Source organism: Asterias amurensis, chromosome 1, assembly GCF_032118995.1.
Source record: "Asterias amurensis chromosome 1, ASM3211899v1".
Classification (NCBI taxonomy): Eukaryota; Metazoa; Echinodermata; class Asteroidea; order Forcipulatida; family Asteriidae; genus Asterias; species Asterias amurensis.
Window position 1 is genome coordinate 8,153,772 of NC_092648.1, and position 13,535 is coordinate 8,167,306.

Consider the following 13,535-nt stretch of genomic DNA (forward strand, 5'->3'; position numbering starts at 1 on the left):
CTGCTCAGGGGCAGGGTTAAGGGAATCAACCCTGGGGTAAGGCCTAGAAATTTTCTGAATGGCATTTTCGAAGGATTGCATACTAATGTCCATGATGTTAGGGCCAAGGTAATTAAAGGTTTTTATAGAAAAATATACCGCATGGTCGATTTTGCACAATCTGACAATAGAAGTAGAAGGCAAAAGAAGCATTCTTCCCTTCCAACATCAACAGTGCTGTTTTCCCATCGTGCAAAGAAAGAACACTGAATAGGCTTTAACCCTATATTGGCCAGCATTTTGTTCATGGCTTCATAACGACTTTTAAATGTATGTTTCTTCTAAAAAGAAATGTTTGCAAGAGAACACTTATGCAATAGAAAATATTTAGGCCTTGAAAAACAAAACTAGTATCCTACAGACCTAAAGTCTTTTTTACCCAAGGTTTTCAGTTTTTTTGCAATGGGCAGGGGTCCGTTCATACCCAGCACCACGCAGGCAGTCAGCCAATTTTGAGAAAACTTTCCCGTGTCTTGTAGGCCTATGCCCATCTAGCTGTTTTTGGACTGCATCGTCGGCCCAAAATGCAACTAGTTTCAAAATGTCATCATCACTCCATCGGTCACTTCTACCCATCGTAAGAAATTGAGCAACAAATTGAGCTAAAATATTTACTGTCAGGTTGTAGACAGCAATGTCGATCGATGAACTCAAATCTGACTCTGGACAACACAAGTCCACCAACGGCCAAGTACATGTAAAAATACGAAACACCATACACACATGGCGTGTGTACGAAAAGGAAGCTTGTTCACGCCAACTATTTATTCTATTCCTATTCCATTCACGTGGTCAATTTTTTTAATTCATATATTTATTTGTAAATTACAGATGTTATTCACTTTTATTTTCGTACCTAAACGTAAACACTTTCAGAAGGAGAAAACAAAAAAGGGCTATTGTTACCACGCGAATTATTTTTGACGTCTGTGACCTTTCGAGATTAATGACGTCTCAACACAGTGGAAGCAAAAGGTGGGGTAAGTTAGACCCGCTTTCGTTCTCACTAGCTGCTTTTCCCGGGAAAAAAACGTTTTTCCCCGGGGTTAACTCCTTTAACCCTACCCCTTAACTGGGCAAATTATTTCCCGGGAAAATGTTATTTCCCGGGAATTTTTTTGTAGTGTGAACAGATCGACTAACATTTCCCGGGAATTTCCCGGGAAATACCTGTAGTGTGAAAAGGGCTTATGTTGTACATGTACTAAAACCCCCTCAACTGCCATGTCTACTCAGCACTGTAACCTGGGTTGTACTAAAACCCCCTCAACCGCCATGTCTACTCAGCACTGTAACCTGGGTTGTACTAAAACCCCCTCAACCGCCATATCTACTCAGCACTGTAACCTGGGTTGTACTAAAACCCCCTCAACCCCCGTTCCTACTCAGCACTGTAATCTGGGTTGTACTAAAACCCCCTCAACCCCGTTCCTACTCAGCACTGTAACCTGGGTTGTACTAAAACCCCCTCAACCGCCATGTCTACTCAGCACTGTAACCTGGGTTGTACTAAAACCCCCTCAACCGCCATATCTACTCAGCACTGTAACCTGGGTTGTACTAAAACCCCCTCAACCGCCATGTCTACTCAGCACTGTAACCTGGGTTGTACTAAAACCCCCTCAACCGCCATGTCTACTCAGCACTGTAACCTGGGTTGTACTAAAACCCCCTCAACCGCCATATCTACTCAGCACTGTAACCTGGGTTGTACTAAAACCCCCTCAACCCCCGTTCCTACTCAGCACTGTAATCTGGGTTGTACTAAAACCCCCTCAACCCCCGTTCCTACTCAGCACTGTAACCTGGGTTGTACTAAAACCCCCTCAACCCCCATGTCTACTCGGCACTGTAACCTGGGTTGTACTAAAACCCCCTCAACCCCCATGTCTACTCAGCACTGTAACCTGGGTTGTACTAAAACCCCCTCAACCCCCGTTCCTACTCAGCACTGTAATCTGGGTTGTACTAAAAAACCCTTGACCCCCATGTCTACTCAGCACTGTAACCTGGGTTGTACTTAAAACCCCCTCAACCCCCATGCCTTCTCAGCACTGTAACCTGGGTTGTCTTAAAACCCCCTCAACCCCCATGTCTAGTCAGCACTGTAACCTGGGTTGTCCTAAAACCCCCTCAACCCCCATGTCTAGTCAGCACTGTAACCTGGGTTGTCCTAAAACCCCCTCAACCCCCATGTCTTCTCAGCACTGTAACCTGGGTTGTCCTAAAACCCCCTCAACCCCCATGTCTAGTCAGCACTGTAACCTGGGTTGTCCTAAAACCCCCTCAACCCCCATGTCTAGTCAGCACTGTAACCTGGGTTGTCCTAAAACCCCCTCAACCCCCATGTCTACTCAGCACTGTATTCTGGGTTGTACTAAAACCCCCTTAACCCCAATGTCTACTCAGCACTGTAACCTGGGTTGTACTTAAAACCCCCTCAACCCCCATGTCTACTCAGCACTGTAACCTGGGTTGTATTAAAACCCCCCTCAACCCCCATGCCTACTCAGCACTGTAACCTGGGTTGTACTAAAACCCCCTCAACCCCCATGTCTACTCAGCACTGTAACCTGGTTTGTACAAAAAAAACCTCAACCCCCATGCCTACTTAGCACTGTAACCTTGGTTGTACTAAAAACCCCTCGACCCCCATGTCTACTCAGCACTTTAACCTGGGTTGTACTAAAACCCCCTCAACCCCCATGCCTACTCAGCACTGTAACCTGGGCTGTCTTAAAACCCCCTCAACCCCCATGTCCACTCAGCACTGTAACCTGGGTTGTACTAAAACCCCCTCAACCCCCATGTCTACTCAGCACTGTAACCTGGGTTGTACTTAAAACCCCCTCAACCCCCATGTCCAATCAGCACTGTAACCTGGGTTTAAAACCCCCTCAACCCCCATGCCTACTTAGCACTGTAACCTGGGTTGTACTAAAAACCCCTCGACCCCCATGTCTACTCGGCACTTTAACCTGGGTAGCCTTGATCAAGGCGCTACAGCCAGTCACGATCTGCAAAATCCCAGTCACCATCACTACTGAATTCCGCCAGCGCACCCCCATACATAACACAGTGCATATAATACATGTACAGCGTATGTACACACATACGTACTGTACATGTACATGTACCATCTGTGTACGGTACACTTACGGTACATGGGTACTTCCTAAGTAGCGCCTTGATGGTTTTGTAACTGCCCAAATTTAGGGCGGAGCTCATTATGCTAATGTATACTAACAACCCGTTCTCATTGGTTGTTAGTTGACCTATAAACTCTCGCTGTGATGTCAATCGCAACGTTCTGCAAGCACTCGCACACATGTGCTCGAGGCTGCAGTTGCAATGGCGGCGGGCGAGGGAGAAATCCCTACTAGTAAAGCAAAACTGGAGTCAGTGGAAATCAGTGGTGTAAAATTTGCAACACAACTAAAGAAACCTTCAACAAAATATAACAACCGCGGTTAATGCATCAATCATGGGTTGAGAAAAAGAAGGAACAAAATTAGACCATGTGAAATGTGTTTGAGAAAGGTTAAAAAGGTATCCAGGTGTCATGGGTTTCTGGCAAGATGGCTACTTGGTAAGAATTCTTAGGTGCTGGGCATATTTTCATTTTAGAGGAAGGACAGAGATTTCATAAACTACACTGTAACCTGGGATGTACTAAAACCCCCCTCTAGAGTGTCGCGGCCGAGTGGTTAAGAGCATCGAATTCAAGTTCTGGTGCTAATTCACCCAAGTGTGGGTTCGAATCCCGGTCGTGACACTTGTGTCCTTGAGCAAGATACTTTACTATAATTGCTTCTCTTCACCCAGGGGTATAAATGGGTACCTGCGTGGGTAGAGGTTGATATTGTGAATGAAAAGCTTTCGGAGCGCCACGGCAGCTCGGGGCTGTATACTCCCTAAATGGGAGCTGAGAAAGATTAAAGGGATGTTTATTGGCCCAATGACCAGGGGACTAATGTAAAGCGCATTGATACGGTTTATTGTGAAATGCGCTATATAAGAATTTGTTATTATTAACCCCCATGCCAACTCAGCACTGTAACCTGGGTTGTACTAAAACCCCCTCAACCCCAATGTCTACGCCTCGGGTGCCATTTCCCCCCTCGGGTGTACAAAACGCCGTGGACCCCGTCACAGCGTGCAATAATTGTATAATGACAAATGGTCATGACCTGCATTCCCAGGTTTAGTAAATGAAACAGTTTTCCTGTAATGGCAGCTCCTTTGCACAGTGTGTGTATTTATTGTCTGTAAACCCATGTCAAATACACCACATGATGATCAGGCAGACCTATTTCCATTGTTTTTATTTTGGGCCCTATGGACAAAAAAGTCTACACAGACTGGCACACAATTTTTAACAACAAATTCTGACATTTTGATACACCACTGACTGTACTGGATGGCCGCCCTGCTCTTTAAACACGCAGGCTATAAATTAATTCTTACTCCGTTGTAAAGCGGTGTTTTATAAATTCGGAATTGGGACATGCTTCGATTATGGGACAGATGAAGGGGATTTTTGGAACAACCCATGTAATCTGTGGACAGCAACATACTTGTACATGTATAGGGAAACCCACATGAGGCAGGGCCTTAAAAACCTTAATCCACACATACAAGGCTTATATACATGTAGACCAATCCCGGCGCACAAGTGCTGATCGCCACCATGCGCTGCGCGCCACTGCTGGGGTGTCTTTGTGCCTAGTTTTGTGCACAAAGACACAAGAAAATCGTTTTCCTTTTCACTTTTTATGGGAATTGAAAGTCTTCCTTGATAATCTATGAAACTTCCTTGATATGGCTTGTTGATACAACAACGTACTAAATTCTTGATAAGTTTTTAAAATTAAGCAGAAAGTAAAATACTGGAATTCTGACAAAATACCTTGCCGATGAAATGCATTTTAGCGACTTTTATGCAGTTTCTACCTCTTTGACCCTTAACTCGCCTCTTAACTCAAGCACCTCTTTCAAGATGATTCAGCAAATATTTCGGTGCAAGTATTTGTGGTCAGTGATCTACATTCGTATATCATGATGTCCTGTAAAGGAAATTGTGTTATTCGTTGAGGAAAGCATTTAATTTCCATAAAGAGTAAAAAGGAACACGATTTCCTCATGTCTTTGTGCACAAAACTGGGCACATGTACATTTTGTACACCCCAGCAATGGCGCGCAGTGCTAAACACTTGTGTGCCTGGTGCGCTTCGGATCGGTCTATATGTAGGTCTGAGGTGGGATTCAAACCGCATCCATAGAGGTTAAATGCACCCACACAAAATGTAAACATCACATGCCCAATCCATCTCTTGCTTACCATTGCCCTCTTGAAATTCTTGAGTTATGTAAAAGGTCACATTAATCGTGTTGAAATCTCTGCCTTCAGTAACATCAAGTTGGCATATACGACTTCTACATGTAAACAAAATGGAAAACAGCAAGAATTACGTATTACATGTATCCACACATCATCTATATTATCCAGAAATAAGCAACACATACATGTACAATATATCTGCTCAGCTTCATTGGGCATATGTAAAAAAGGAAAGGTTCAAAAGTATCTAGATTAGATTAGATTAGATTAGATTGATTTTATTGTCCACATTCAAAAAAGCATAGAAACTTGACATCCACTGGCCAAATACAAGTATACACAATTAATATCAAAACTATATAAATTACAAAATAAGTTAAAGACAGTGGTGGACACTATTGGTAGTTGTCAAAGACTAGTCTTCACAGTTGGTGTATCTCAACATATGTATAAAATAACAAACCTGTGAAAATCTGAGCTCAATCGGTCGTCAAAGTTGCGAGATATTAATGAAAGAAAAAACACCCTTGTCACACCAAGTTATGTGCTTTCTGATGCTTGATTTGGAGACCTCAAATTCTATACTTGAGGTCTTGAAATCAAATTTTATGAAAATTACTTCTTTCTTGAAAAACTACGTCACTTCAGAGGGAGCTGTTTCTCACATTGTTTTTTACTATCAACCTCTCCCCATTACTCATAATCAAGAAAGGTTTTACGATGATAATTATTTTGAGTAATTACCAATAGTGCGCACTGCTGTTATAAGTTAAAAATACAAAGCAACAAAAGACCCGCACACTAAAAAAATGCACCAGCCAAAACACTGCCATCCGGTCACATAAGACATCAAGACAACAACAGGCTGGGAAAAACACCCAGCATTTCTACCCCTGTGTAGCCACCCGTGACCAGCTAACGCTGCCCCGACCAATCCATTCCAACAGTGCAAATAATACATTAAATACAAGACCATGGTAAAAAGTTCTAACAACCCTTAGTTACCCTGCTAGCATTGTTGTTGAACATGTGAATAACATTAAGAACAAATGGTCGTCTGGTGTGGCATAGTGAAGTCCTAGGAACAGAAAGACAAATACCTGACCTATTGAATGTAAAACAACTGTTAAGTGGATGAGAGATAACTTGCATTATTTTGTGTACTTAAAGCATGAGTCTTTTTTCTGTACAGTGAACCAATTGAATCCAGACCAGTACCAATTAAACGCGGAGTGATTTTCCTTGGTCTCTCCAGTTTCTTAACATTTTGTTTAGACAGATTAATAAAATTACAGATCAAACAAAAAGTGAGAATACTTTGAATCAGTGACTGGTAAAAAAGATTTAAAATCATCATGTCAACATGGCACTGTTTTAGTTTTCTCAAGAAGTGCAACCTTTGGTTAGCTTTACTAGAAAGTAATTGTGAATCAGTGTACCAATTGAGTTCACTGTCAATAGCTGTGCCTAAATACTTGTACTCTGAAACCTACTCAATAGGATGATTATGAATGACCAGGGGTTCAACGACTGCAGCTAAGCAACGGAAGTCAAAGATCATTTCCTTGGTTTCCTTGACGTTAAGCACTAAATGATGGCACTCACACCAGTCAATGAACATTTTGACAGCACTATTAATGTATACTCAGATATTACAGCACTATTAATGTATACTCGGATACTCCATCCACCATCTCCAAAGACCCCGCAGAGTCTCTGAACACATTCCAATCAGTGTCATCAAAACATGATTGTAATGTCTCAGTAGCAGTAGAGCTCCGGACATGACATTCCCTGGTGACCACCTTGCATCTTTTTGATTTCTACCGAGGTCGAGGGTCGATTCATTCTGTGTTTGTTGCTGGACATACTGTTTATAAGGTGGGCAATGATGTATCTAGCCTGCATTGGTTGAAATCACCCAGAATGACTTTTGAAGAGTCGGGCGACAGAGCCTCAAGATTGTGAACTTTGGTGGCAATCAATAATCTAAAGTCGCTTGCTATTCCAACATCCACTTCTGGGGGATGTACGCTACTAATACAAAACTCTGACTGAGTTCTCGTGGTAAATAAAATGGACGGAGACCAACAATGAGCAGTTCATACATGTAGTCGGGTGTGCATAAAGCATCCCTCACTGACCAGATAAGACATCCACTGAGCGCATTATGCTTTTGTTTCTTCTCATCTGGATTACTGCAATGGGTTATTGGCACGTCACTTCAGAGGGAGCCGTTTCTCACAATGTTTTATATTATTAACCTCTCCCCATTACACGTTACCAAGTCAGGTTTTATTACCAATAGTGTCCACTGCCTTTATCAATGGCCCCAAAATGTTATCAGGTGCACATCAATAAAGACTAACAAAAGTCTACAGAGCGCTCCTTCACCATCTAGCACTTGTTAAATCTTAGTATTTCTAGTTTATATCGTATGAGGCTTTGAGGACCTTGAACATGGCTCATTGGTGTTTAATTGCCCCTTACAACAGAGGAGTGCAGGTAATCAAAGCTTATACATGTACGTTCAATTATTAAATAAGCCCTGAAGTATATGGCCGTTTCTTGTACATACTATACTATAATGACACTTAAATCGCATGGGCGCCGCCATTGTTTTCAGGATGCCGCGATTGTTTGGTTTTGCTGTTGAGTTAATAACGGTCAAGAAATCATTAGATCACCTCTCCGTAGTGCCACTAATTTCAGTGATCCATCTATACTATGGGTGCGTTCGATTAGCTTCCCCCGGTCGACTCCGGTGTGTGACCCAGGGAAGCTAAACGAACGCACCCATTAATGACCCTTAAATCGCATGGGTGCCGCCATTGTTTTCAGGATGCCGCGATTGTTTGGTTTTGCTGTTGAGTTAATAACGGTCAAGAAATCATTAGATCACCTCTCCGTAGTGCCACTAATTTCAGTGATCCATCTATACTATGGGTGCGTTCGATTAGCTTCCCCCGGTCGACTCCGGTGTGTGACCCAGGGAAGCTAAACGAACGCACCCATTAATGACCCTTAAATCGCATGGGTGCCGCCATTGTTTTCAGGGCGCCGCCATTGTTTGGTTTTGCTGTTGAGTTAGTAACGTTCAAGAAATAATTAGATCACCTCTCCGTAGTGCCACCAATTTCAGTGATCCATCTATACTAAAATGACCCTTCAATTGCATGAGCGCCGCCATTGTTTTCAGGGCGCCGGCATTGTTTTCATGTCAAGTGGTGCCCGCACCCTGCTGAATTGATGCGTCCCGGGGTCAATTTCGGGGTACCAGTGGGTTTGGGGGCTTTTGTTGTTTGTGATGTCACAGCCATAGCGCGAGCGTCCAGTAACTTCGCGCGCACAGTGGAAGCAAAGAACAATGCACGAATCATTACAGGGATCATTACGGGATCACAACGGAGACACAACGGAGGTGTGGGTTATTAGAGCACATGGGACAGGGAGAGGGTAGGTGCTCACTGTGGAACATCTTTGGAACCGGGGACTGGCAAACGAAAATGATGGATAAAATGAACATGGCTAGGGTAGGGAAATGAAAAATTTCAAAGAGACTATCTATGAAGATATTGGATTTTGGAAAAGAGAAACTGGGGAAAATCAAACCGTAAGAATGGGCATAGAGCCACTATAAGCGGGACCCGCGCAAAACTGGAAAACATTAGATCGGGGTATAAACAAGACTGGGAAAGAACCAGTAGCGGGACCCCCGCTAAACTGGAAAACATTAGATCGGGGTATAAACAAGACTGGTAAAGAACCACTAGCGGGACCCCTGCAAAACTGGAAAACATTAGTTACGGGCACACAAGCATGACGGGAGGCAAAGAGGCGCGGAATTAAGGGACGGGGAGAGGGAAGGGGCGGTGGGACAACGAGTGGAGGGACAGCAAAATGACGGGGAAAAAACTGGGCTGGGACAGGATACGATACAGGACAGGAAAAAAGTAAAGTGAATGGGAACAAAATAAACGAAAAGGGTATAAACTGGACTAGGAAGAACCACTAGCATGACCCGCGGGAAACTTGAAAAAAGACGGGCAAGGGAGTGTACGGTTTCTAACTTTACAAAGCACTAAAAGGTTCATCGTGACTCTGAGTGCCCCCGATCCACTTAACCCCCCCCCCCCCTTCACCACGCTACTTGCAGCATTATATACCGCTACGCAATGATTTCTAGCGGGTGCCGCAATGGGGTATAAATGGACTGGGGAAGAACCACTTGCGGGACTCGCGCGGAAATTGAAAACATGGGCATAAAGTGGCAAGCAAAGAACAATACCAACGTTCGCACAAGCCATGTATGAATTGTGAAAATGGGGGGCTAGGGCAACGCACGGGATCGCGGGGACGAAGGCTCACATACAGAGGCTCGGGTTAGATATGGAATAGGAGAGGGAAGGGGCTCAAGGTGGGACTGGGGACGGGGAATGGCAAACAAATTAACGGGCCAGGGATATAATAGGCCTACAGGAAAGAAAGGAAAAAAAAACTCAAAATGATACAGGATAGGAAAGCATTAACGTGGAAAACAATAACATCGTCTTGCAGCAACAGAGTGCTGATGAAACCCCACTTGTTGCATCCACGGGCAGTAGCATACGACATTTGATGATGGTTTGGATAAACCATTAAATGCTCATGATATCTTATAGGAACCGTTATGTACACCTGGAAGTAGCTCAGATTCAATATTTCATGATTTCTTTTGTAAACGTTCAACAACTACCCCTATCAGACCTTAATAGTCATGATTAGGTCTATTTTGTAGATTTAACAAAGGGGTCTTATCCCATTGTTATAAATTAATATGCTTTTATACTTGGGTTGTAAAGTGTCAAGTACAATTGACATACATGTACAATACCATAATAAAGACTTACTTGTGTATACTGGTGGTGTCACATATTGTCCTGATCAAAGCCTGACTGAATGCTAGCAGTTCATTCCCTGCTGCCAAAATGGAAGTGTCTACCGCCTCAAACTCCAAACTTATACAAAGATTGTCTTCAATTATTGCTGTAGAGTTGTTGCAACTTGAAAAAGATTCTGCAAGGAATATTTTACAGTATTGGATACAAAGTTTTATACGTACCATTAAAAATTAAAAGGACTTTAATTAAAGTCTTAAAAGACTTTATTCTAAGGAAACAAATAGGTTATTAACTCATTGATGTGACTTGTTCATATCAGTAAACAATGCTTGTAACATGAATGAGAAAGGTAAAAGTGAAAAACTATTATGACCAGTGGTAGCCTGAAAACTGTTTTAAATGGAGGGTATACCTTTGTAATGACCATAAAAACTTACTTGGTAAGAAGAACAACAACCACTGAACATTTTGAGAAACAGTTGTCTTCAAAGGAATGTGGTTTGAGAGGCAGTGGACACTATGATACGAGTAATGGGGAGAGATTGATGGTATAAAACATTGTGAGAAATGGCTCCCTCTGAAAAGCCACAGTTTTCGAGAACGAAGTAATTTTCCACGAATAATGAAAGAAAAAACACCCTTGGCACAGTTCTGTGCGTTTAGATGGTTGATTTCTACACTTGAGGTCTTGAAATCAAACTCGTGGAAAATTACTTCTTTCTCGGAAACTATGGCACTTCAGAGGGAGCTGTTTCTCTCAATGTTTCATACCATCAAACTCTCCCCATTACTCGTCACCAAGAAAGGTTTTATGCTAACAATTATTTTGAGTAATTACCAATAGTGTCCACTGCCTTTATAAGAGGGATTCAAAATCATTTCAAACTGAGAAATCTTTCAGCATGAAACATTTCTCAATTGTACATTTCAATTACATATTATTCTTCCCACATGACAATAACCACCCAAGATTGTTGGCAATATCCCAAAAACTGTATCACTTTTTAAAATCAAATTTTTACAGGGTAGTTGTTCAGTGCATATCTACATTTATAAAGGATTAAAACAACCAAATGGTTCAAAAATACAAAGGTATACTTTGCCTTCAATAGATGCAAAAATGCTAAGTTAATATTGAGTATTTTTTTAATATACATGTACATGAAGTAAGCAGTGCCATGAACAATGCCTTAAAGGCAGTGGACACTATTGGTAATTACTCAAAATAATTAATCATCATAAAACCTTAATTGGTAACAAGTAATGGGAGAGGTTGGTAGTATAAAACATTGTGAGAAACGGCTCTCTCTGAAGTGAAGTAGTTTTCGAGAAAGAAGTAATTTTCCACGAATTTGATTTCAAGACCTCAAGTTTAGAACTTGATGTCTCAAAATCAACCATCTCAACACACACAACTTTGTGTGACAAGGGTGTTTTTTCTTCCATTATCTTGCAACTTCGACGACCAATTGAGCTCAAATTTTCACAGGTTTGCTATTTTATGCATATGTTGAGATACACCAAGTGAGAAGACTGGTCTTTGACAATTACCAATAGTGTCCACTGTCTTTAAACAGTGCCCAGAATACCTCGCCTCTTGTACAAAAATGCACGTGTATCTCAGTGTGTACTTGCTTTGTGTACATTCAGACTTTTTAAGCCAGACACACACTTTGACATATTGACCAAATGCAAGTGTGGGCTTAGTCTGTTTTTACATATTCAAACTGATGCGTAACGACAGTGCTATTTAGTGAACATAATATTTTTTGCATATAGACACAATGACGAGAACAACACAACTTGAACTATACATTCAAAGTTATCAAAATGAAGAAATTATGTTTTGTGCATTTAGGACATTCCTAGGTTAATTCACATTACATTAAGCACAGGTTCCAGACATTCATTAATTGGTATGTTAAAATGTGCTCTCCAATTTAACAGAAACACACATGTACTTCAGCATATGATGTAAAGATGATAACAATTCTGAAAAACTCATTCTATTTACTGTGATCAATTCAATGTCAACAACAATGGGATTGAACAGAACACTGATACTCACCTTTTGCAATAAGTCCTGTGTGCTCTCTTGTAAATTAATTAAATAAAACATTAATTGGAAATATTTATACAATACAGTTTTTCCCTTTAAAGGAACATTGGTATTGACAAAGCTTAATTTTTGTTACATTCTGTATAATAGTTTCAATTAATCCTGTGCCGTCACATAAACGATTTACAAACACCGCGTTTACACTAGATCCAAAAAGGCGAATCAAGACCCAGCATCAAGATACAGTGTCGCATTTACACCAGCACTTGATCCAGCTTTGATCCCACTTTTGAAGCAGATGTATATTGGCAGTGACGTCACCGCTCCTCACATCTTGGCGAGGAGGGGTGACGCTCAAGGGTCATGATTACAGTGCGCCATATTTTCCCCAAGGTACATGTACATTCACCATTTACGATGCAGCAATCTGTATTAATTGTTATCGTCAATTTAAATAGTGAAGAAGACTAGTAATGCCAAGACTGATTTAGTAATTTTAGAAATTGATAGCACCTGTTGTGTTGCTAGTGAGGGAACCCGCCAAATCCTTGTTTTCAAACCAAAACATTGTTTGTGCCATTTCGGGCCATTCGGGCCTATCGATGTTCTCCCTCAAATTGTGAGGTTCTGATCACCCTTTGCGTTCCCACTAGATCCTGATGAACACCCATTAATCCACAAGGGCGATCAGATGCAGCATAAATCCTGCTCCTGAGGAGGATCAAAACCCAACAGTCAGATCCTGATCGCCCTCACGTTCCCACTTTAAGCTCACTTCTCTTCAAAAGCCCTTGCGGTGGGGCAGAATCCTTTTTTCTTGAATGGCGAGATCAATGCAGGGTCCAGTGAGAATGGGGCCTAATCTCCTTTCCCATGTGGCGTGTCATGGCCGAGCGGTTAAGAGCACCCCATTCAATCTCTGGTATTGATCAGCAGAGTGTGGGTTTGAATTCCAGTCATGACACTTGCTACATAAAATTGTTTTTCAACAAAACTTGTTTTTCAACAAAACATTAAAATAATTGCGCGAGATTAGCTGTTAAAGCCATTATACACTTTCGGTAAACAGTGTTGTCCAAGTCCCACACTTCGTGTATCACAACTTATATATAAAATAACAAACCTGTGAAAATTTAGGCTCAATCGGAGTCGGGAGAAAATAACGGGAAAACCCACTTCATGATATGTGTTTAAAATAAATCCCAATGGGAATCAT

General features: G+C 41.8%; 1 protein-coding gene across 1 annotated transcript in view; it reads right to left on the reverse strand.

The window, feature by feature from the left end:
• The window catches only part of LOC139944599 (ciliated left-right organizer metallopeptidase-like), a 45,345-nt gene that overhangs the window by 4,467 nt on the left and 27,343 nt on the right, over positions 1-13,535 (reverse strand). The window contains exons 14-15 of the mRNA XM_071941658.1: positions 10,270-10,435; positions 5,381-5,475 (exon numbers count right to left, since the gene is read on the reverse strand). Coding sequence (XP_071797759.1) covers positions 5,381-5,475; positions 10,270-10,435 — 261 coding nt within the window. The remainder of the gene's footprint in view (positions 1-5,380; positions 5,476-10,269; positions 10,436-13,535) is intronic.